The following is a 25,585-nucleotide window of genomic DNA, read 5'->3' as shown; positions in this document are numbered from 1 at the left end:
TCTCTTGGCAGGACTGTAATGGCATGATATGGCACCCGTCAAATTGGGGAAAGAACAGGGATAATCTTCAGAATGACAGAAAGACAGAAAATCTACCCAGAAGAAACAATGACAGAAGATTCCTCCACATATGCAAACACAAGGAGGTCAATTTAGATTTAGTTTTTTTAACATGTCTTTATTGCTTAAGGACATTTGGCGAGATAGCCATAACATAAACTTCACGTCCAGCATTACTTGGCAACACATTTCCCAGCTGGAAAGAAAATAAATTGGATTTTTTTCTTTGTGCTAATGCCACATTTTTTGGATGCTATTTTGGAAACTAATCAAGAGGTGGCTGCTCAGCATGCCTCTTCATTCTTGATGGCTTTTTAGTGCAAAAGAGCCAGCAGCAACTTTCTGAAGTCCCCAGAGGTATCAGATCGGACAGCTTCAGCTAACGACTTCTTGTACATTTGCTGGAACTTCTCCTTTATTGCTGGCAGGTCACTCTGAGGAGACACCAAGAGCCTCTTTAGAAGAGTGGGATGTGCTTTGAGTAACATGCCCTACTCCTACCAGGACCCCTGGGGTCTGATCCAAGGTCCACCGCACCCGGTGGGAGGAGGAGAGGAGAAAGCAGGAGGTCTAAAAATCTTGGAGGACTTTCAGCTTAACATTCAGATTTGAGGTAAGCCCATGTCAGATGGTGTGGTGAGGGGATGCTAGCTGTGAAGAGGGGTACAGGCCTGTGTGGAGAGCCATGCCGGGGCGGCTGCGGGCATTTCTGCCCAGTGCTCAGTGGTGCTGTGTGGGCACAGCCTTGGTACCGGACAAACTCGCACAGGTCACTGCGAGCTCCTGAGGCCACTTCACGGTGGCAAGCAGGGAAAGAGGCACTTCCAGGAGTATGGCTAAAAGAGAGTTTTGTCCCACCCACAGAAGTAATTTTCTGGTTACTTCGGGGGGAGAATTAAACACCTCGTCTCGAGCTTTCCTGTGAAAAGGCACCCACTGCACGGTTCTGATCTTTATCACTGTGGGTTTTAAATGTTGTCATGATTGGACCGTGTCTTAACAGAGAGACTACCCTGGAGCCTAATTTCTCACACTGCTGATCATTGAGAAATAGGCTCTCCTCATGCCTGTGAACGACTCCTCCTCTATGTCAAGACTGAAACAGCCCTGGGGTTACAACCTACACAGCTTACAAGGAAGGAAGACTTAAAGACTGTGTTTAAGTTCTCAAATGTCTTGTGCAGTTTTGTGCTTTTTAAAATGACAATTATCTCCTTTGGCTCTTTATTTTTCTTCCCTCCTCCCCATCTGTTTTTCCCAGCTGGAATCAGAGAGAATTGGCAATATATGTTTATAAGCAATTCTCAATTTGGCAACTGCTGCTTTGTCATTTCTTAACTAGGAATTTACTTCTACACATCCTAGTGGGGCCAGACCTCCCCATGGGTTAGTTTTAACCAGGTACAGTTGACTCCACTTGAAATTGCTTGCATGCTTTCTGGTTTGGTTCTTTTGAAAACAGAAATAGATGCAATATCAAAATTAGGGTTGCCTGTGTACAAAAGCAGAGTGTGACCACTGATGTCATTGGGCTGAAATGAGTTGACTGAGCACATGATGTACAAGGACTCACTCCATACCCTCTACATTTGTATTTCTCCCAGAGCTGATGTGAAGTATTACAGGTCGCAGGGTACCCTACCTCAGCCCTGGTCACAAGGATGCGAATCAAGGTCTCTTCATCAGTCCCACCTCCTTTCATCGACTTGTGCAGAAGTGTAGCGAAGTAACCTGGGCAGTCTTTGGCACAGCTGACTAGAGGAAACAGTAAGAGGCTTCATTATACGTGTATATTTACACTTTGTGATACATCTTCAAGGAGAAGGAAATAAATAAGGAAGAAATAAAGGAAACTCTCTAGGGTTTAGGCTCAGACATATGAGCTGGTAGGGCTTTCATTCTGTGACTGGTCCCCTATCAGTATGCAAGGAGAAGTCTTGGAGTCTGAACGGGGCCATAAATTTCTCCATGGGGAAAGCATGTTACACAGTGAGATGATCAGCAGTGAGTACTCTGCCATTCCACAGTGAAAATGAAATGAATGAGAACAAGCATTTGCCTCTCTAGAGTTCCTCTTGCCCATCTATTCTTGGGGTAGCTGCTCACTCTGCAGCTCACAGGAGCAACATTTGGGAGAGCCCAGGTCCAGATGGATAACAGCAATACCAGTAAGCTAACCAGAGCCAGGGTACAGGCTTAAATACCAGTCACAGTCATCCCCAGTGCTAAATTGCTGTCGGGGACCCTGGACATTTTTGTGGTGGCTGGCTAGCACACTTCTGACGATGCCCAGGCATCCGTTGGAAGTTATCAACAGCTGTGGCCTCAGGGGCAGCTTGGAGGTGGCCACCCTGTGTTAGAGGGCAAATAATTTAGCTGCGTGGAGAGGAGCTGTGTCTAGCAAATTTTATTTCTAAAACCAAGGGGTCCAAATCACTACTGAAAACTGTCTCTTCTTTTCCTGGCAGATATGTCAGCTCAGTTTAGGGCTATCTCGATGGCTGTCACCATGCTGTACACAGACCCCCAACAACCAATGTCAGATGATGGCAAGAACTAGAAAAGAAAGCTCTTGACACTTTTTTTTTTTTACCAAGAGTGAGATAAGCCTTCTCCAGATCTCCAGATGTTTCACTTTTAATAGATTCTTCTATGTCCTTCCCACACACCTATGAGGACAACAAAAAGGAGCCATAAGAGCTGCTGTCTGTACATGTCATCCCACTGTCATAAAACCAGCATCAGATTTAGGATCCAATGGCAAAAGGCCAATTCAGATCCTTTAGAGCCTTTCCAAAGGAGTAATTCAAGGGCAAATGAAGTTCTCTGGTGTAAATGCTCACAGATCCACTGGCACCAAGAGAAGAAGGTCTATGCAGCCAGATAAGGCATAATGGTTAAGAGATGGATAACCTACATCAAGCAGCTGCATGTATCTGAGGGCTTCTAGGACAAAGAAGTTGCATCTTCTTCTTGAGTGACCCCTAGTCAGGAGAAACTGTTCGAGCTTCCTCTAACCCCTCTATCAAAGGCTCTGGATGGCTCCCACACAAATAAGATAATTTTTGGAGCTTTACCAGCTCTATGAAGTTTTGTTACTTATTGTCTTTGGCTTCCCAGGGAAAGTTTACAAGCACTGCAGTTGTTCCCAAGTTTTTGTATTATTCTGTAGGAAAGGGGAAAAACAGACTGCCACTTCAAAACAGAGTTTATCCTGACTTTTGTGAACTTCATGAACCTCAAAGGCTTTTACTTTGCTCTGTTTTGCCTATCAGGATGGCCCTGCAACGTTCAAGACTCTAGTAGACTTTTATGTCAGAGCTGGAAGACCATGCGTACAAGGCAGCAAGGAGTACCTTCTGAGGATTTAGGCTTAAGTTATGCAAACCCCCAACCTGGTTTAGACCTTGCCCTATTTATCTTTCCAGCTGCAGAGGAGGGCTGATGTTTGCATGGCTCTAATCTTGGCCCACTTCTATTTCAAGTACAGCCAGGCAGGATGTGGTAGATCGGTTTGGGCAACCTGATCTGCTTGGCTTTAGGAATCAAAAAGCCAAGGTAGCTTGGCTATCGGAGCATTTAACTGAACCCCCAGGGTTTGGGCCACTCCAAGGGAGAGAGTATCAGTTAGTGACTGGGTTTGTTCTCCTGCCAGCAACAAACCAAAACTTGGATTAAGCTGCAAACAGTTTTCCAACTATGGGTTCCTTATTATGCTGACACTGAAATATGGCCTTGACTGGAGTTTTTTTCACCTTCAGTGCCTAGGGTTACAGTTTTCTGATGAACTCAGAGTCATCCTAGGGACGTTCAGGACTGTGAGCCAGAGGCTGGAGGAGGGACCCTCTCCTGACAATAAATGTCACTGCTGAGCTTCCACCTTGCTGCTGGGAGAAGGACCTTGGATCTCCCATTGCTTTGACTTTCTCAGGTCATTTCCAGGCAAGAGGTCTCAGTGGAGGTCAGCTCCAGGCCCAGGCATGAGTAAAATGTCCCTGGTGGGTGACACAGGGAGAAGTATCAGACAGTGGGGATCCTGCTGCCTACTTTGCCTTATGTTTGGAGACAGAGGAGAGTGCAGCAAAGTACCTGCACAGGCTGTCTGCCCAGCGTGGGCAGAGAGGAAGAGGCTGGAGATGTGCCTCTGCCTGGCCAATATGAGCATGTGAAGCAGGGGGATCAGGAGGAGAGACCTTGCCAGGCTCTGCTTTGGAGAAGAAGAGGAAAAGACCAGAAAAGCAAAACCCTGCTTCAGGGCAGGAATTTGTGAACCTGTCCTTGCTCCTCCTGCAGGAGTGGGGACACCCACCGCTGTGCAGCTGTGGGAAGGAAACGACATCGTGACATTTATTTGCCTGGATGTTGTGCAGGTTATGAAGGGGAATAGGTTTTTCACTGGCAGAAGATACAGCTCTTATCCCTTATATCCATAAGAGCAGGATCCAGTTGTATAAAAATGTTTTCCAACATTCTTAAAGCATTCAAGAAGTTTCAAAATGGCAAAGAAAGGATCGCCTGGTCTACATGTTGTTGTAGGGTCTGCAAATGACATGTCAGGCCCTGTGCAACCCACATCGCAGAAGAGAATAACTCACCTTTTCATAGGCTTGAAAAGTAGCTCTCAGCTGACTATAGCTTCTCTTTGCTAAGACCACATTGAAAGCCAGCTCCTCTGTTCCCCAGCGGCCTTCTCCTGCCTTAAAGATTACATGTTATGTTTTTGAAGCGCTTGCTTATTCACAGTAGAGACAAAAAGCCAGCCTGAGCCCTTGATCCACCAAACTCCAGCCTGTGCCCCCTTGCTCATCTCCTCGCACTGCAATTGCCCCCATGCTTGGTGCATTTATTCACCCCTGAGGCAGCCCTGGCTGCGCAGCACAGGGCAAACGGAGATTTTTCCACAGTTGCACTTACTTTATACAGCTCTGTGGCATCTTGCTCAGCGAGCTCTGCATTGACCTGTTGGGTCTCATCTCGGGTTGCCTACAGAAAAGGACGTGACCATAAAAAAAAATGGTTACATTTCATAGTGGAAGGGAAGATTGTGAGCTTGTGGCCCTCAAAAATACTTTAGTTATAGTTTTGCTGCCATCTGCTGACAAATGCTTAGTAATGGGGCACAGTGGGACTTGGTGGTACAGCTTTGAACGGTCTGTTCATGTTTACCACAGCCCCTGCTTTTGCTGACTTTAGAGGTGAAGCCTGTATGGTAGGGTTTATCTCCCAGTTTTATTTGCTATGTGCTGGGACCCTAATGAGATTGCAACTCTGATGCCTCTGGAGCAGGAAGGGACTATCGGGGTGGGCAGCTGCACGGCATTAGACCATACCCTGAGGATGTCCCCTGCGGCAGAGTGGCCCGCTGGTCCCCCTTGTCCCCAGACTCCTTGCCGTCCCATGGGTGTCTCCGCTCCCTCCCCCAGCCAGCATGTGTCCGGAGCAGAAAACAAAATCAGAGGAAAACCTGCTCTGAGTTTGGAGTTAGCCTTGCTTTGAGGAGGGCTGGACTAGAGTAGCTCCAGAGGTCCTTTCCCACCTGGCTTGTTCTTTGGTTCTGCTTTCTGCCATTTTCTTGCGGCTATTTTTCTGCTGGTGGGAAGTGATAGCGTGCGTGGCCAGAGGTTGGGGTGGGAATGGGGCTGAGATGTGCAGACAGAGCTGGGGCAGGTTGGCCCCAACACGGCCTTTGGCTTTCACCCCCGGAGGGCCGAGTTGCTGGGTACCTACAGCAACCTGGGCTCAAACCACAAAGTTTCTTAGGAAAGCAGCTGGTGTATCTGTCATGCAGCTACTGCAAAAAGGTTCCCAGTACCTGCAGTGAAGTGCTGATGGTTTTCATGGTGCTGGATATGCCCTGATAACTGCAAAATATTTTCCTGACTAACCTATATACTCTGAGCATTCATTAACACGGTAATTCCTGGTAGAAATTATGAAGGACTAATCTATGAAAAAAATCTATGAATAATATGTATTTGTCACTGCTGAAAATATACCCCAAGAGGTTGAAGAGAGCTGTATCAATGCTTTCCAGAATGGGAATCTAACTGTGATGTGTTTAGTGATGTCACTGTTAGGTCTTTAAAGCTTCTCCTTATTGAATCTTTTCATTTCTCAGGGCTGTCTGAGCAGACTGGCCACCACATTGCATTTCTAGGTGTGATCCTGCTCTCTTAGTGATACTGTGTCTTTATGAAGATATTAATTTTTTTCTTTATTTCATGTAGGTGGTTTAAAATAAAGTGTGTTCTAATGGAAAATATGCTTTTTTGGTGAATGGAAAACTAACATAACAGCAATCTCTTTCTTACTTGTTCTGTATTTATCTGAACTGTAAAATCCTCAGCTGAGATGGAAATCAGATTTTGCTGGTTTTGGGCAGAATTCAGCATAATGTAGCCATGACCTTGAATGGGTATTCTAGCCATTACCATGGTATAAATAATAATAAAACAATGCTGTTGTCTTCAAAGTATTGCAATTTATAAAATTACTTCTGATTTTATAAATTAAAATTTTGTATATTAAAAAGCTATAGATATAGAAGGCTCTTATATTGAAGAATGCCTTTTGCTTACTATAATTACCTCATTATTATATTACATATCATAATTACATTATTATAAATACCAGCTAATACTTATTATGATTACTCAGGGTAGACCGGTGTCGTGGTTTAACCCCAGCCAGCAGCTAAGCACCACGCAGCCGCTCCCTCACTTCCCCCCAGCTCCCAGTAGGATGGGGAGGAGAATCGGGAAAGAACGTAAAACTCATCGGCTGAGATAAGAACAGTTTAATAACTAAAGTAAAATATAATACTAACAATAACAATAATGAAATATAATAATAATAATAATAATAGTAATGAAAAAGAATATAACAAAAAAAAGAAGAGGGGAAAAAAAAGAGAAAAAAATCCCAGTGATGCACGATGCAGTTGCTCACCACCCGCTGACTGATGCCCAAGCAGCGATCCGCCCCTCCCAGCCAACTCCCCCGTTTATATACTGGGCATGACATTCCATGGTATGGAATACCCCTTTGGCTAGTTCAGGTCAGCTGCCCCGGCTCTGCTCCCTCCCAGCTTCTTGCACACCTGCTTGCTGGCAGAGCATGGGAAACTGAAAAGTCCTTGACTTAAGATAAGCGCTACTTAGCAACAACTAAAACATCAGAGTGTTATCAACAGTATTCTCACACTAAATCCAAAACACAGCACTGTGCCAGCTACTAAGAAGAGAATTAACTCTATCCCAGCCGAAACCAGGACAACAGGGTAGAGAAAAGGAAATATCTCTGTCAGGTAGCTGCATAAGAGGAAAGATCCCAGCCTTACCTCTAGCACAGTGACTAATATCTTCTGTAGGGAGCCACTTGTGTCACTTTTAACATCAGACTCTAGATCCCTATCAAAGACTGTGGAGAAAAAAAAATCTGTGAGGGTTCCCCCAGTGATAAAGGCTTTAAATGAAGGTGTTTGAAAGACAATACTACTTACGCTGTTTGTATGCGTCCTTTATGTTTACAATTTCCTAGGCAAATAAATCAAATAAATAAATAAGGAAAAAATATTTAGAACTAATTAATTAATTAATTAATAAGCAAACAACCCCCCAGCAAGTCAGTACCATGCCCATGTTGCGTGAGCCATAGCAGGCATCGAGGCGGGAGAAGCCGAGTTCCCATTCCTGCTCATGCTGGGACTCACAGCAGCACAGAGACACGGCTCAAACCCAGCCCGTTCAGGACAGCATTTCAAGGGGTGCCTGACCCGTGCAGGTGTCCCTCTGGTTTCACTTGCATTTAGGCATAACCTAAAGGGCTTTTTGAAGAGGATCATGTTTCCGTACCTGGCAGGAGCCATCTCTGAACGGTCAGAGCACTGCCAAAGCTGCCTTTAACAGGCACCCAGGGATTTCTCTGTCATCAGTGTTGCCTCTGTGCCATCCATGGGAGATATGAGTAGGACCAAGGAAGGAATTTGAATTATATTGCTTTTAACTCCTGCAGGAGTTTCAGCCCCAGTATGGCAACCTTACTGCTGCAACCACTGACAACAGGCATTTCAGCCGCGGAAGCTAGTCTGATCCCTCCTCCTCCTCCTGGGGGGATGCTCTTGGCGAGCTCTTTGCCCTGCTACCTAAGGAAGGTCACGCATGGTGTCCCAACCTTATTGTTTCGTGTGCAGAGAATCTCAATCAGCAGCGACTCATCTGTCCCAGCACCTTTCATCGCCTTCTGAAGCTGTCGGGCCTCGTACTCGCAGGGCAGGTCCAGCAGAGCCAGCACAGCCTTTTCGAAATTCCCACTCAGGTCTCCCTTCAGGTCTTCTTCCAAATCCTGCAGGGATAGTCGGAAGGGTTAGTGCAAAAGCTGAGGTGGGATTAGAGGGTTTCTTAATTTGTTTTGGGGAGTTTCATGATTTCAAAGCTTCTTCTGTACCAAAAAGGGACAAAACCATAAAAAAGCCTTTAAATATGTGGACTTTTTTTTTGCTAAATAAATTCCCCCAAAATTTTTGTTTCAGATTGAATGAAATGATTGTCCCATCTTCAAATACCAGCTGATATCAGTCCAGTTTTGACTCTTACTTGTTTAAATAAATGCCAACTAACGTTTTTAAAAGCTTAACAGGAGACTTTACTCGGAAACAGAATGCAGAAACTTCCTGCTTCGAAAGAGCTGCAACAGAAGGGATCGAAGTTACCAAATGTCTCTTCTAGTTTTGGTTAAAATTGACTTACTGGAAAAAGCAACAAATTTCTGCAAAGTGCTTTGGTGCCAAGCAATCAGCATTTTTCCCACCAAAAAAAAAAAAAAAAAAAAAAAATCAACCTTCTGTGATCTGATCTACTTAATTCAAAATTTAGTAAGACCCCAGAGAAGAACTAGCTAGTGTATGTACACTGAGAAGGATGCTTACTGATGATTTATTTGAAGCCCCATCTGCAGTTAACATTTTCTGTAGTATGGGAAGTACTTGACAAGTTCAGAAGAACAAACTTGAGAAGCCTAGCTCTAAATCTATTATTCTTAAATACTCTCTTACACAATCCAAGTGAACACTCAATCTATTCAAGTCAGAGGCTGACATCGGTGTTGGAGCAGTTTCAACACGCACACCATGAACCTTGCTTCCTGGAGCAGCAGGAGAGCGAAATGGTACAACTTGTGGCTCCTTCCCGAGAGATTCAGGCTGCCCAGGCAAGCGAGAAGGGTTGCTACGTGCTGATGTCACCGGGATGTCTCATGGCATTTAGTCATTTCTAATGTCTGTTTTTATTAATCCTCGTTATAGAACTAAATCTATAGTATTTATGTAACCGAAATCTTTATCATGCTCGCTGTAAGTTTTACATATAGAAGGCTTTCAGGTTCAGTGCTGCCTGTCTCATTAACATTGATTAATGACTAATGAGCAAGCAGACCTTAAGAAAATACCAATGTAATAATAAGCTCTGCAGGATTCAGCTGTTTACCTAAATAATATATTGGAAACTTTATTTTTCTTACACGCAAAATCATTAAGGCAGTCTACGTTTCCTCCTCCAGAAATTGAGTGCCCAATGAGACTTCTTAGTTTTACAACATGTATTCTACTTCATCACTGGAAGAAATCAATACTACGTCTATTAAACTCAACAAAAATATAATGATGTAAGATCAAATAGTTCTTCTGGATTTGCACTCTGACTTAAAATTTCCCTTTTACGTTAATTCCTTATCTGAATGTGCTGAAGATGAACACAAGCTGAAATATTTTTTTAGTTATGAATTATTTTCTAGCTCTTCCAACTTTAATTAAAATGCTCTGAACTGGTTAAGGCTGATTTCAAGAAGACTCTGATGCCTAAGATTAGAAATATAATTGGTATTTGAGGAGATGAGATACAAAAGAATTGCTGCGTCAGAAACTAACTGGTGTCCTCCTTAAATCCACTGTGCCCTTGATATTTTCAAAAGCAGAGGCCTGTAGGCTGTATTTCTAGCAGGCATGCAGTTTGAAACAGAGGCCATTTATTTTGAAATACCTTGCTATACAGAGTCTTGTACTTCTGTTTTATTTGTTGTCTCTGATCCGATGTTCGACTCGACAAGACTTCAATAATTTTCTTTTCATCGGTTCCTGAAAAAGAAGTTGTGCATAGGAATCAGGAATCTAATGCAGAGGAAAGAAAACATGATCTCTAAAGAGAAAAAAATTGCCATACATATATCCCCACTGGTGCCAACTTTAGGATTTCTAGCATCTAAGATTCTATTGAGGATATATTTAGCTGTAGTCAGCTACAATATTCAGACCATAAAATAAAAGCTCACCGTCTCGTGCCACTCGTATTTTATGAGGGAAATTGAGTCTTCTGTTTGAGAAGGTCAGACACTGCTCCTAAAATCAGGGTTATGCCAGTGCCCGTAGGCTGACATATATGTTTTTGGTGGCAACGCTTGTTTGAGTAGTCCCAAGGGATCAGCCCCCAGATCCAGTTCATTAAGTGCGCAAACACTTGTGCTGGCACAACAGAATGAATGGCGTCGGGCGAGGGACCGGGGTAGGTGAGGATGTGTTTAAATTGGCTTCCTTAACCCACAGCCTGTACAAAATGGGTTGTGCTTTGCGCTAAATGGAGTCAGGAAGAGGAGCAGGAACCAGCCTTCATGGTCTGAGTCTCTGCTGATGCTGTTTTGCTTGGCAAAAGCAAGTGAGACTGAAATGGGAGCATGGGGTGCCCCGGTGATGGGCACCATAGCAGCTGGATCTCCCGGGAACCCGCGGGGAAACTGAACATGCAGCACCCCTCCAGGAAAGAGCCCTCGGGCAGCTTTGAGCTCTAACTTATGCAATGGATGGAAGCAGCTTACTAAAGGCAATGACCTTGTTCTTGTACTTTTCTTGCCCTCAGCCATATAAACAGATGTTTGCACTAAACAAAGCTGCTGGAAGGCATTCATTATGTTTGTGGCTAAAGGGACAGGACCTCAGTGATGTTACTTGGATGTCCAAAAGACATAATAGAGTAGCTATTGCATTAACACACATGTCCTGGTGCTCTTCCAGCTAAGGGCCATGGCGTTATTTCTTCAAGACAAGTATTGACATGGACAATGCGTATCAGGAGAGACCTATGACCCTGCATGTGATGGGCACTGCCAAAATGCCCATAGCATATAAAGGGTTTAGATGGCAGATCAAAGGCATCAAGCCTTATGCCAGGTCTGCTGATGCATGCATGTCACGCTGGTGGACACTGCCCCGTGCTCTCCCTGTGCTCTTCCATCTGTTGCATCCACCTACTGGGCTTTGTGCCGTGCCTCGTCTCAGGCTCCTGGGAGCAGGGACCAACAAGGGTTTCCGAGGAGCTACCAGTACAAAGGATAAAAATACAAATGATACTGGCATTCAGCAGCAGCTGATGCATTTTCATCCCTGCAAATCACCACCAGGTACATACAGGACAAGTTTAGGGCATCTTGTCCAGTTCTTCCTGCTTAGAACCGAAGCAGAAGGCATGGTCCAATTTTAGAAGGAAAAGCACTCCTATCTGACAACGTGGGATTAAACTCTCAGTAGGAGAGTCCTCTGGGGAACTGTCTCAAGGGGGCTCAGTTGATAGGACAGGAAGAGTTCCTAAAATTCAGCTCTTAACTAGCTGATTCTGAATGTCAGTGCTATACCAGGAAGAAATGCTTAAATACATGTTTACTATGCAAATGCCTGGAGTGAATTAATAACTTATTGCTCTCGTGTGCTGCCTGGCTGTTCTTCCTCTGCTGGACATTGTCACCTCCATGGACCTGAGGACCCCATGAACACTGTGCATTCCTCATTCACATCAGTGCACAGTCAGCCAGCTTACTTCAAACCACCTTGGAAGATGGTGGGAGCCAGTATTTTTGGTTAAAAATCACTGATGCAGATTGAGAGCACCGTATATTCCTTTCAGCTGATGGAGCTGCAGTGGGCTCTGATGAACATATGGAGGTGACGATGTTTTTTACTGGTCCTTGAAGGCCTGGGAAAGGACATATAACCATGACCTTAATCCGACCTGACTAGCTGGACCCCATGACTGTCATATCAGTCTTGACAGCTTGATGTTCCTATCGCAGGGAGCAAATATCATGTTTATCCCAATCCCCTGTAGCCAAGCAATTAACAAACCAGATCTTACCAGTCTTTGAGGAACAAGCTGGCTTCCCTTCCCATTTATCTTAATCATATACAACTTCATGGGTGTGCATGTTTTTGGCGTCAGTAAGTGACAGAAAGCATAAAGATTACCTGAAACTGGTTGGAACAGTTGTTTCGCCCTAAGTTTATGTATATGCTCCCTATAATATTGAATTGCCCTTTGTGTAAAAAACAAGAGCATTCTTACCCGCTCCTTTGCAGGCGCTATGTATTTTCTTGGCATCTCGGTCTGCATCAAAACCATGATGATGGCGTTTATTGGTTGACTAGGAAAACAGAGGCATAACAGATACATGGGAAACAAGTTTGCATTAGTCTCTCTGAATGACAGCAGTTTGGGCCAGGTTCTTGCTTGATCTTTGTTCACACCATCTAAACCGTGAAGTTCACGCTGGGCTTTTTGCTGAAATACTGTATCTATTACTAGGGCTCCTAGAATGGATCCACAAATACCTGTCACCACATGACAGACGGTGCTCTGCTCTCCACTAAATTAAGGGTTATGACACCCCAGGGCATGGCAGCCTGCTTTTAAGCCCTCCTGAAAATGTCACCAGCCTACTGAAGAGCAGAAGAGGCTAAATGGCTGATTAACCTCTGTGTCTTTGGGGACAGCACAGGGCAGAGACGATTCCTGAAAGACATTGGGCACAAGATCATTCTGCTTGTGGGATAAAGAGAATTTAGCCATATGGCTGTGCACCATGCTCTGCCATGTACCCATCTGGCCAGAGAACAACCTGTTTTATTTACAAGTATAGATATAGCCTGGAAGTCTATTTGTTGATATTCTTCAAATGTTTCATGCTGTGATCTACTACCTCTGGTGGAAGAGCTACAGCTCTGGATAAAGGAGTCCTCTGTCAAAAGACAAAGGGTCTTTTCTCAAGGAGAAAACCCAAATCCAGTCCCTACACTGCTTTACCAAGGTATCTTTGTGATAGACTAAAGACTGTTTAGGTATCTGGCTTTTCTAATGCAGTTAGCAGCTAGGACACAACTTACTGCTAATGGTAGCTGCTGTAGTGCGGCCATCTCACTGAAACTGAAAGTCATTTTTACAACAATAGCAATTAGTAAGGTACAATAACAATGCAATAATTTATCTCAGTCTCTACAGCACAAGGTAACGCTTTCATTGCCACATCATTATCACAAATGTCACTTGTAAATGTGTATCCTACTGTATGCTCTGACACACACATGCTTCTCTATACCTATCAAACAAGGTGGAAATAGATGCATATAAGTAACTAATATTTTCTAGTGGGAGATTTTATTAACGGTCTGCAGATTTCTCAGGAATTTTGTCAAAAAGGAAAGGGAAAAGCACAAAGTTAGAAAACAGATGCACTGATCACTATCTTTATCCAAAATGAATTGCGTTCACATTTTTCTATTATGATAGGGTGTACGCACTTCTCCTTTGATATACAAAAGATATCTTTTTGCACAACGTGCTTGAAAATTAAGCAGCTCTGATTTCCTTCTTCTTTTCTGATTGCTACACCCTCATTTTCATTCTTGTGAGAATAAAATTCACTTTTGTTCTCTGTAATACCAAAAGAAACGACGACAGCTAACCAGACTCAGTGGGTGATGAATTTGGGGGAACAGAATAATGGGATCTCACAATACAACAAAAGTTTATTCTGGATATACAGCCCCAGGATGCAAATGCTGCATGCACAATGGGCTTCTTTGCTGGAGAGTCGTACAGGCACGGTGTTGACACAAGGAGTGTGGTCCAGGTGCTCCTCAACGCGTGGCGGATTCAATGAACATCATGGCGTAGCATTCAGGAGGATGCTCTGCTGCCTGTTCAATTGAGTGTGCCCTGCAGACAGCAGTGAGTGGTGCCAGTATGGTTTTCCTCTCTCCATAATTCCAAGTTTAACATGCATAATTGTTTTTAAACACTTCAGTCCATACTTCAACATATGATCGGTAGTATTGTCAGTCACCACTATGTTGGGTAATGCGCTCCTAATTACTTCTTGCACCTGTATCATGCACCCTGGAGCAATCCCAAAGGACACTGTCAGCTGGAGAGACAGTATCCCTGCCTTTCCCCCGCGCCATGTGGAAAACTGTTTGTAGGAACAGGGTACGATATCTGAATGGAGTAAACGATGCTGACATTAAGCTATCGTTATTTTGGCTCTATAGTGTTAGTATCCTTGTCAGATGATGTTCATGCCATTCATATGGTTGATCCTGCTGTCTGTTAGGCAGTCAGTGCTGAAGTTATTCTATTGTTTGCAAAGCATTTCTTTGTGAGGGTAAGGACCAGGGAAGAAGCTGAAAAATCAGCAAATTAGGGACAATTCTGGAGCACAAAATACAGAGAAAAGTGCTACCATATCAAATGCATAGATTTGACTACTTTGTAGTATCCAAGTGCTATTCGAATTTATAGACCCCCAAATTCACTCCAACAGTATGAGTTGAGAACTGTTGGTCAACATTCACTTCCTCCTGACCTGGGACAGAAGATGCACTGGTGAGAGGTGAGAGGAAAAAGGCTTCGTCTGGCATTCGCTCCCGCTTTTCAGTCATTCAGCCTGGACAGAAACACCTACACAAATACCCAAAGGCAAGGAGCCGGTTTGTACTTTGCTTTGCCTTACCCACCAGCAGTGCCGGGCTGTGGGTATCGCCCTTATCATGCTAATGCTGCCGTCTCCGCAGCTCCCACTGCCCCAACCCTATCACAGATGCACCTGGTCCTGGTAATGTCATTAGAGGACTTTGGGAGAGTGGTTTGCTCTCTTATGCCTTGATGGCTGGTCAGTTATGCTCAGGTTTTAGCGAGTCCCTAACTCCTAGGTGCAACTTGTCATTGTAGCTGTTGTGTCTGTGTGTAGCACAGTTGCAACAGGTAGGAAAATGGTAGCACCAGCAACTGAAATAACATTGTGGATTTATGAGGATTCATAAAGACGTAATAAAGAAACGTATTTCTTTTCAAGGGGAAACCAGGCGGAAGGGAAGGCAGGCCTGTTTCTTAATGATGTTCAGGAAAAGTTTGTTTTAAAGCACCAGAGGAATCTATTGAGTCAGCTCTGCTAAAGCCTCTGTCTTCAAATAAATCACTGTAAAACATTAAATGATGCGCCTGGGGGATATCATTCTTATAGTACTGTGTGTAATACTAGCATCAGCTTTATAGATAGGAAACCTGATACTCTGGGTAACTGACGGTCAAGGCCAACTCCTGAGTCATCTGGAAAGCGCTGGTTAAAATTCACTACCTGCTGGGTCCCAGCCTTGATCTTGCCCGCTGATGCAGCCTTCCCACGCAGGACAGGGAGAGCTGTTTCAGAACTGTGCTGCTTCCTACCCTGCGGATTTTGACAGGTGGATTTTCGTGCAAGGGATAAATGGCAAGTTGTTTAATACCATTTGTAACTTGCAGGCATTTTTCTTTTAAAAATATGGGCAGAATCACTTTAATATAGTTCTTGTTTTAGAGTTAGGATCTTAGATTAGATTTGAGTAGTTAATGACTTACAAGTGTTATCGCAATTTTGGTGATAGCATGATGTGGAGTCTGAAATATCAGGTGGACAGATTGCATACAAATTTTGCAGCTGGACATAGGACGTAAGGGAACTTGCTTTCATAAATTGGTCCAGCTCCATCTACTCAGTAACTTCATTTTCTTCTATATTTCTCTCCAATACTTCTATATTAATTAGTGTAACCAGAGTTCTGGTAGTAAGAAATCCTGTTTTCACTTCCAGCCTAGCTGTATTCGTGGCCTGTGTCCACTTGTTTTTTCTGCCAACAGTATTCCTTAGCTTGAACAATTTTTGCCTCACTCAAGCATATTTTAGACAAAAATTATTTTCCCTTGCAGCTTTGGCTAGAATTGCCACAGATTTATTGCTATTAAACTGGATAGATTATAACTGATCTAAAACTAACACTTCTACCTTGTTGTAAAGCACACCAAGTAGTTTTTCCTACTGTAAATTACATTTGACTTTAAGGAGATGTAAGATGAGTTTATAGTTGAAGATGATCTGCAATGCTTAGAGAAGCATCTGGAGACTGTTCTTTGGTATTTCAGCATGTGGAGCCCTTATGGTGCACAAATAAACAGTTTAACAAAAAGGTCAGCAAAACCAAGACATGGGGGCGAAATAAGAGCTCTGGTGGATTCAAGGCATCAGTAGTTAGAATTGGTGGGATGTTGCAATATACTGCAGACATTTCTGAAGACGATATCTAATATCTTCGTTGAGCTAAAGACAATTAAGATTGCAATAGATACAAAGTGCTCATCTGTCAGTAGGCAAGAACAGAAGAAACATGACCATGAGCATGCCAGGTAGCTTCCTGTATTGCAAAAGAGAGACAACATACCCTACCTGAAAATAGCTGATAATACAGCTGAGCAATCACAGCTATTTTTTCATTTCCATCATCTCAAGCAGATGCCACAACCACGCTCAGGAACAGAGGTTTATGGAGGAGTACTATCAAAACAACAGAAAGGGCAGCAGCTCGGGATGCTGCTGACAGTGCTCACCCACTGCAGCTCTAACAGATCGATGCTGATAATGTCCATGGATAAATGCAGACACAGACCCTTACAAGCAAATTGCTAGGTAGAGCCAGCAGGAATGTGGCTGCTGACCAGAGCAGTCGAGATGCAGGTCTAATAGCCATGGGCAGAGCTCTAAAAAAGGCTGGATTGATCCAGGGATGTTGAGTGCCTACCCCAGTCTTCATTTTTGCCAGGTCCATTTTATGTGCTTTATTTAGTGGATGTCTAATTTCAAGCTTCTCTTTGGTTGCTGTTTTAATTTTTCTTTGGCTTAATAGAAATGAAAATTAAATCTCAAAATGCCAGCACATAGAAAGGGCAGACTGACCCAGCCATGCTCTTTACAGCACTGACTCCTGCATGTGAGTGGGGTCTGGAATAAAATTTATGGCAGTATTCGGTTGTCTAAATGCAGGTATCTGGTGCCGTTAGAGATGCCCCAGGGTAAGCTGCCTGCTGCCTGTCAGAAATGAGTGGTCTCCTGTGGGACCTGCATCTGTCAACCCAGTGCAGATGTCTCACATACCTGAGGGCATCAGCAATGGTTACTGGAGGTGGGCAACAGAATCATGCCACAGCTATTTCACCAGTTTTCTTATTCTTCATATATATTTAATAATGTTCACAAAAATGCATTGGAGAAAACAAGGTTTTAAAAAGAATGACATAAACCAGTTCCATATACAACAATCTGAGCTTTCTTTTCTATCAAGCAGTTGAGTACCAGAAACACCTCTGCCTGGTTTCCCACAGATTTACATCTCCTGTCTAGCTGATTTTGGTGCCGCTACTGCCTACTGCAGCTGAAGCAGTTCCTGTGATGGGCACAAGCATAATGGCCCATGACTATGTGGATTCTCTGGTGTCTTATAAAGGTTGAGCTCATGCCTCAGTCTTTTGTTCAGGGGATTTCTAATACAGTCTCTCTCTTCTCAAGATTTTCAAGAAACGTTAACAGGCACCTAATAATTTTGAGACTGACACCCTGCTGGTAAATTAGTCTAAAAATTGTCCAGTGGGTTCAAATATTTTTAGCTAGGGTAACAGATATATACATACTGCAGTGTCATGCATCCTGTTTCTTTAGGAAGCCAAGCTCCGCCTCAAACAATCCATAATTGTAAACTCCTCCATTCCAAAAGTGAGCACAGGAATGCCAGAAAAACAAACAGACAAGCCAAAACAATTGTAAACCCATCACAGATGGGAAACTGTGGAACCTGTTGAGATTTCTCAGTTCTCACCATGCACGGTCACTGAGCCATCAGTTCAAAGACCTTCAGGGAGCCTCGTCTCCAACTAATGAACCAGTTCTCCTCCAGCTCAGCACTGCTAGAGCTGTCAGGACTGGTTTGGGCAGAGCTGATCTTGCTGTAGGCAATGGATAAGTGAGCTGACATCTTAAGGTGCCTTCCAATTCTATGATTTTCTGTATTCCTCTCTTGTGTGGAGAAGAAAATTTATTTTCTCTGACTACCAAGAAATGTCCCAAACCATCTAGTCACCTTGTTAGCATAATAAACAACAGGACTGGGGTGTTCATCTCATTAGTTAAATTGTATCTAATATACTACTATCATGGAAGACAGCTTTTGGCAAATCAGCACCTACACGATTAATTTTTTATCAACACATGTATAATCAAGATTAATTATTTATCCTGGCAGAAACCTTTAATGAGCTATAATGCAACTGGAATCCAAGGTTAACTAGGTTAGCAGTACTGAACAGGGAAAAAAAAAAGGGCATGTTGTCTTAGATCTTGTGGGTTTAGTCTTCTAGTACATCACACGTTGTCAGGATAACATCCTGTTAGCAGAACAAACCCTGAACTCCCACCCAAAGGGACAGTCTTAGTGACAAACAGCCCAAATCTCATCACTCATTTCCAAGCATTTCCGTGTGTTAAGAATAAAACACAAGAACAAACATGGGAGGAGGCTGCTGTATTTTGATTCTGATCTACTTCCAAAGACAGACTGAAAACATGATGCTACGTTTGTACTTCATCAATAGTGTGATTTACTAGAACAGACATTTCCAGTCATAAATATTTTTTTCAATACTTAATGCTACCTTAAGGCCCTTTGAACTGGATCAATTCTTGGATCATAGCAGAAGGTATGAGCATAACAGGAATAGTCACAGCCTTCTACCCCTATATAAAGTATATTATTCTAATATTGTCACCTTATTTTAAACCTGTGCATTCATAATAGAAAATATATCTGCCTGCTTGTGTCAGTCAAAAATGCAGTTCAGACTGGAATAAACATCAACAGAGGGGAGGAAAAGCCATTTCAGCAGTAGCATCCAACCTGCCTGACAAGCAGCATACCTCCCTCACCCATGGCAAAGAGCCTGGGGACACGTATCACGCATCTCAGAGCTGTGGGTGGGAGAGCTGTCGGAGCTGGCAGGCAGAGGATTGCTCCTCCACCGGGAGCCTCCGGCTTTGCCGTGGGATGGACGAGGGCCCTGGGGCAAGCTGGCAATGGGGCCCAGTGACTTGTGGCTGCTTTCTGTAGCAGTGAGGTCCTGGGACACCGGCACAGCCCTGTTCCTGGCCATGTCAGCCAGCCTGGCATGGGGCTGCAAATATTCCTGGAGGATAAAAGGGTGACTTGCTCAGAAAGCTCCAGACCATCAATCAGACGGGGCAGAAAAGCAGATAAAGCCCATTTCATTTCAGTGTATAGGTACTTCCATGAGAAAAACTTCCAAATATTAGGTCTCTTTAATATAGTGGAGAAGCAGAAGAAACAAAGAGCAATTACTGGTAGGCAAGGTCAGGTCTCATCTAACTGGGAAAGGCTGTTCAGGGGTGAGGATATCTGGCTACTAGCGGATGGTGGGTTCACCATCTCCTGTCATCCTTGCATCAAAGAAAGATGTTCTTCTGCAAGCTCTTCTTCAGTGAAATTCAAATAATTGGGCTCAGTTATTCAGGTAGGAATTTATGTGAAATGTAAAGGCTTTTAGCACACAGGTCAGAGTAGATGGGCGCTAACATTTAAAAACAAACAGAAGCGAACAGCTGCGGCATGTTGGCAGTGGGGCAGTACCAGCAAGCGCCAGGGTTTGTGCTACGGTAATAAAAAGGTGGGGTTGATAAACACCTTTTTGATGTATGCCAGTTGGCAAGCGCTGCCTTAAGGACTACGTGTGTCCTTTTGACCGCAAGGTTTCTTCCTCTGCTGTTTCGTAAAACGTACCTGTCATTTTTGTTTGTTTGAGCAATTTTCTCAGTCAACCACAATATGTAACTGGAAAATTGCCATCTGCCTCCTTGACTGCTCAGAGAATGGTATCAGCATCTCCGAATGCCATCCACCATCTGCCAGGCAGGCTGTTACTCTCCCAGATCCTTACGGCTGTTTTAGGTCTAACAGCTGTACGACAGCAACACGCACTGTCGGGCTAGCTTGTTGCTGACAGTTTGTTGCTACCAGGAACAAAACAATTTCTATATGAAGTCTACACTGGATAATACAATATATGTAAGTCATGTAGATTAGACTTCATTACTCAACAGCCTTTGCCATAACTCAGTGACTTTCCAAATTGAGAGGTGCAAATAACCCTGTTTTCTACATCTGAGACTAAAACTACAGTGACAACAAGATCCTAATAGAATTAGTCGCATTTACTTTTTCCTATTACAAACAAGCGGCAACAGTGAAGGTAATTGCTCTCAGTTATTTAAACTGCAAAATTAAAACCATCTCTCTCCTACAATGTCCCTCCTGTTTCTAAGTAGCTGTTAATATATCATCTCATAATACCTTATGGCTAATTTTTTATCCACTCAATTTATTCACACTCATCACCATGATAGAGAAGTCCACAATTAAGAGCAAAAAAAAACTTTGGGGGGGTTCTCTCATGGCTGAATTTTACACTGTACAGTTTTAATGTGTCCAAACCTTCTTGTGGCTGGTGGAACTCCTTAATGCAGATTACTTTTAAAATCGGAGTTAGCCACCAGGGTACCATGCGAGTGGGAATGCCAAAGTTGCAAAACTGCAGCTTTTATTTCTAGAGGGCTCAATCCAGATGCTTAATCACAGACACCTTTGAGATGTGCCAGAGCACCCAGCACCTGCATGGGGCTGGCAGAGGTGACACAGGGCTGACAGGGACCTGAATCCCCTGGTATGGCAGCTGAAGCCAAGGCAGGAAAGAATGCTAGAAATCTCCAGAGACGTCATGCCTGTGTTTAGTCATGAGTCATGCCTCACATCACTTCCTTTTAATACTTACCTTGCAAATGGAAGCCACAAAAAAAATGGCAAACAAATGGCTTTATTCACCTAGGACAAATCTAGAATTCCAAGTCTGGAATAATTCTCTGTTACACTGGGGTGGACTTGTCTACTTTCATTTTATTGACCATAATGCCTGGCTGGAAAACACTTTGTATGCTGGGCCGTTAGGGATGATGATAACTAAAATGATTGGAAACTGGCACATTCTGCCTCTTTTTCAGCTGAGATACCAAATCTCTGACTTGCATACTGATACAGAGATAGCTCAAGTGTTCTTAGATCTTATTAAAACTTTTACACTCATTACCTCAACGAAGACTTGTGATGAGTTTTGGTAAGTTAACATTGATGGAACTGAAGTAAATTCTTGTGTATGCCAGCATGAAAGCTAACATGACTTAAGTATACCTACGCAGGGCTGAAAAACATGGACACAATCTTTGGGAACATCATGCTGACTCCTTCATGTATTCTAAAGCTGAATTATTTAAAAGGAGAACTGGAAGGATGTTTCACCCCATCAGGGAAGCCCCAAGATTACATGCTTCTCCCCTTGGTCCCTTCATTGTTTTTAAAACATTCCTCTGCAAGATGCATTATCTAAACACTATCTATATATTCATAGACACACAGAAGGGCTGTTACTATACAGACATTGCATGTTTAGTGTCTGACAAACCAACTGTGTCTACTGAACTTGGAGGTTTCTGTGTCTAACTCCTTTCCACCTTACAGGGTGGAGGAAGTCTCAAGATACTCCCAGTCAGCTGAGTCACCCAGAGCAGCAGTAATCAGTCCGTTGCTTCAGTCAGTAGTCATAGTTAACAATAAAGGCAGAGTAATTTTTCTGGAAAGTAACAACAGGACTTGGTAGAATATACTAAAATTGTTGTATACAAAGAAGAACATTACAGTCCAGATATTTCGGAATTTTTTATGTTTTTGTAAAACATAATTGACCTGTTTACATTATGTAAAACATAAATGTAATGACCCTTTGATACTTCAGATGTGTTCTTTTTTTTGCAACAAATGCATCATAAATTTTTCATGGGCAGATGCTTGTTAACACCTACCACAACTGCACTCACAGGACAGCCTCAGACCTAAAAGGAACAGCAAATATCCTGGATAAAAAGGGACCATGGAAACGAAAAGAATCTGCCACAGCTCTTCCCCAGTGTTGGGTGGCTGAACAAGAAGGTATTTCTGTCTTCTGCTGACTGTGGGCTTATGGCCAGGGACTGAACAAGAATCGACTGTCACTGAATATTGGTCTGCCAGGGGAAACAACAAATAGCAATTGTTGAGCTTTGTGATGAGATAATAAAATCACGCTGTGGTAAGTAATACTTGTACTAAGGAAACATTTCTACAAGGATAGAAATGTCCATAGGCAACACAGAGGCCCTTGTGATGTTTGTGAGCTTATCCCCAAGAGAACTCCTCAGGCAGATGTGTTCTCCAGGTTATACTCACCTTTTTACCTTCAAATTCTCAAACCTGGCCCATAACAACCTGCCACCCCCTTCTTACATTATAGAGTTCTCCCTGGCAGAAGGTTTGGGCTGCTTTGCAATGAGAAGATGAAACTCAACGGCATCCCAGAGAATCTCAAAAAGTGGTTTAAATTAAAAACAAAGAACTTGCCCACCCCCCAGATTAATTCAAGTCACAATTGTCACAGGGAACAACAAAATAATGCATAAAGAGCCTTCTTGGATTCTTGAGAGACAGAAGGTTAAAAAACAATTACACAATTTCACAAAAGTCAAAATCCATCAAACTTTCAAACCATCATATCATCAAAACCATTGCTGCTATTCCCAAAATGTCCCCAAAGCACCTTGCTTGCAGCAGAGCAGCTACCCAGATTTTCAGGTGGATTGATTCTACTTGTGGTAATTTTGAAGACAGCAGAAGTACAGATAAGCTTGATGCAAGACTGCAAACAGAGAAAATAATTGGAGGCTTTAAATCTCTAAGGATGTGCAGTCAAAAACTTTGTTTGATTGTAGAAAAAGGGACCAGATTGAGTTCAGAGAGCAAAAAGCATGTGGAAATATGCAGATTTGGAACTGTAATGTTGCATCAGGTGCAGCTCTTAATTGAGAGCTCAGTTTCTAAGAGATAGGTACACTTTAGAGCTGGTTGGACATTTTTTGTTGAAAGCATTTTTTTTCAGTAAAATTTGATACTTTTGTTCAAATTAACATGTTCAGGAAGATATTAATTTTGATGAAAGCTCCATTTTAAAATGAGACATTTTGATATAGCTGAAAAGTTCCATTTTAACATCCATGTAATGGAACCTTTTCTTTGAACAATGCTTAGCTTTCGGTGAAAACTTCATTTAATAATGACATTCTTAAAAAAAGTTTTAAAACCTAAATCAATTTAACCAAATAAAATACCTCAATTGACACAGACAATTAATTTTATATTTCTCCCAGCAGAATTTGGGCTATTCAAAAAAATTTCACTTCTGAAATTTCAAAGCAGACAAAATTTTGGAAGGATGCAGTATTCAACAGAATGAAACAACCCAGTTTTAGCCAGCTTTCTAGTGCCAGTATTGACCATGAAAGAGGAGTTGCCTCTGTGCACTGCAGTGCCTCCCAAAGCCACCATAAACCACAGCAACAAGTGCTGCAACACCACGGTGCCCCTTTCAGCCTTCATAAAAAAAGTGCTTACTGGCTCATCTGCTGACAAACTGGTAGTCCCTATGGTGGGTTTCCGTATATCCTCTGTGAGTCTGTAAGACTTGCTCTGGAGGTTTAAAAAACACAATACATAAGAGACTCATGAACCTATGGTTGCAAAACATGAGATTAGGAGAAAGAACAAACTGCAGCTGAAAAGCTCTGTTAATCATAGAATCATAGCCCTGAGAAGGACTTGGGGGTGTTGGTTGACAAGAAGCTCAACATGAGCCAGCAATGTGCGTCTGCAGCCCAGAAAGCCAACCATATCCTGGGCTGCATCAAAAGAAGCATGGCCAGCAGGTCGAGGGAGGTGATTCTGCCCCTCTGCTCTGCTCTCGTGAGACCCCACCTGGAGTACTGCTTCCAGCTCTGGGGCCCTCAACATAAGAAGGACATGGACCTGTTGGAGAGAGTCCAGAGGAGGGCCACGAAGATGATCAGAGGGCTGGAGCACCTCTCCTATGAAGACAGGCTGAGAGAGTTGGGGTTCTTCAGCCTGGAGAAGAGAAGGCTCCGGGGAGACCTTATAGCAGGCTTCCAGTACCTAAAGGGGGCCTACAGGAAAGATGGGGAGGGACTTTTTACAAGGGCATGTAGTGATAGGACGAGGGGTGATGGCTTTAAACTGGAAGAGAGTAGATTTAGATTAGATGTAAGGAAGAAATTCTTCACTGTGAGGGTGGTGAGGCACTGGAACAGGTTGCCCAGAGAGGTTGTGGATGCCCCCTCCCTGGAAGTGTTCAAGGCCAGGCTAGAGGGGGCTTTGAGCAACCTGGTCTAGTGGAAGGTGTCCCTGCCCATGGCAGGGGGGTTGGAACTAGATGATCTTTAAGGTCCCTTCCAACCCAAACCATTCTATGATTCTATGATTCTAAAACTCATATGGTAATTTGATGTTGTAAATCCTGACACCTGGATTTTAATCAGGCCCTTCTGCAAGCACCACACTTTGAGATTACTCCTGTCCCTACTATTCAGTGATAAACAGTCAAATTTTGAAAGTGTTGGCCTTGGGGGCAGGAATTTTTTCATACATCTTTAGGGAATTATTTTAGTGTTCAGAATGTTTGAACACAAATTTGCTAAACCAACTAAAATTAGTTTTCCCATGACATCCTATGCATCATTTCTTTTTCTCAAAATTAAAGTGCTGCCCTTTTTAACTAAGCCACAACGAGCATTAAGACACTCAGAACCTGTGTGTTACAGTAATAGTTTCATTATTCATGTAGTGCAATTAAGCGATGTTACCAGCTACATACAAATTTCCCACCCACACTTAAAGTAGATTTTGAGGTTAAATCTTCATTTGCAGCTGTATTACTGTCATTTAAAGTGAAAATTGACAAAAATAAAACCAGGAAATTGTTGCATTCTTGACAATCCAAATTAAATAACTACTTACATGTGAACTGCCCATTTTTGCTTAGCCTGAGTGTGGAAAATGCAACTCTTCTGCTCTTCAATAAAACAAGCATACAGATGGAATAGTCAACTTTTACTAGTGCAGCTAAATCCTACCCAACCCTGGGTTAATCAATAACTTCTGACATTATTTAAATTCTAGTCATTTCAAGGTGGGGTGTATTCATCATTACATGGTGGCTTTATTGTCCCTACTATCTAATATCACATCCTGTTGGGTCATGGAGCTGGCTGGTTTCTCCAAGGAAAATCAGGATTTCACAATATAAGCCTCGAGATTACACATACTCATTTATCTAATTGTTATTACAATAATTTAAAACATATAGCTACGGTTGTGCCCAACCCGAGCTTTCCAAACATTTTAGAAGGAAGG

The 25,585-nt window shown here is 43.0% G+C and overlaps 1 protein-coding gene across 1 annotated transcript; it reads right to left on the bottom strand.

Annotated features, from left to right (window-relative positions):
* Window positions 1-374: 374 nt before the first annotated feature.
* ANXA13 (annexin A13) lies at window positions 375-25,204 on the bottom strand. Its single transcript, XM_050892431.1, has 12 exons — window positions 25,190-25,204; window positions 23,774-23,848; window positions 12,441-12,519; window positions 10,095-10,189; window positions 8,233-8,403; window positions 7,562-7,595; window positions 7,400-7,479; window positions 4,975-5,043; window positions 4,656-4,757; window positions 2,654-2,729; window positions 1,703-1,815; window positions 375-494 (listed from the first exon to the last, which is right to left on the bottom strand). The coding sequence occupies exons 1-12, from the start codon at window positions 25,202-25,204 to the stop codon at window positions 375-377; spliced, it is 1,029 nt and encodes a 342-aa protein (XP_050748388.1).
* Window positions 25,205-25,585: the final 381 nt, after the last annotated feature.

Source organism: Gymnogyps californianus, chromosome 2 (assembly GCF_018139145.2).
Source record: "Gymnogyps californianus isolate 813 chromosome 2, ASM1813914v2, whole genome shotgun sequence".
Classification (NCBI taxonomy): domain Eukaryota; kingdom Metazoa; phylum Chordata; class Aves; order Accipitriformes; family Cathartidae; genus Gymnogyps; species Gymnogyps californianus.
The sequence above is the reverse complement of the archived record's forward strand: the minus strand, read 5'-3'. Positions and strand labels throughout refer to the sequence as shown.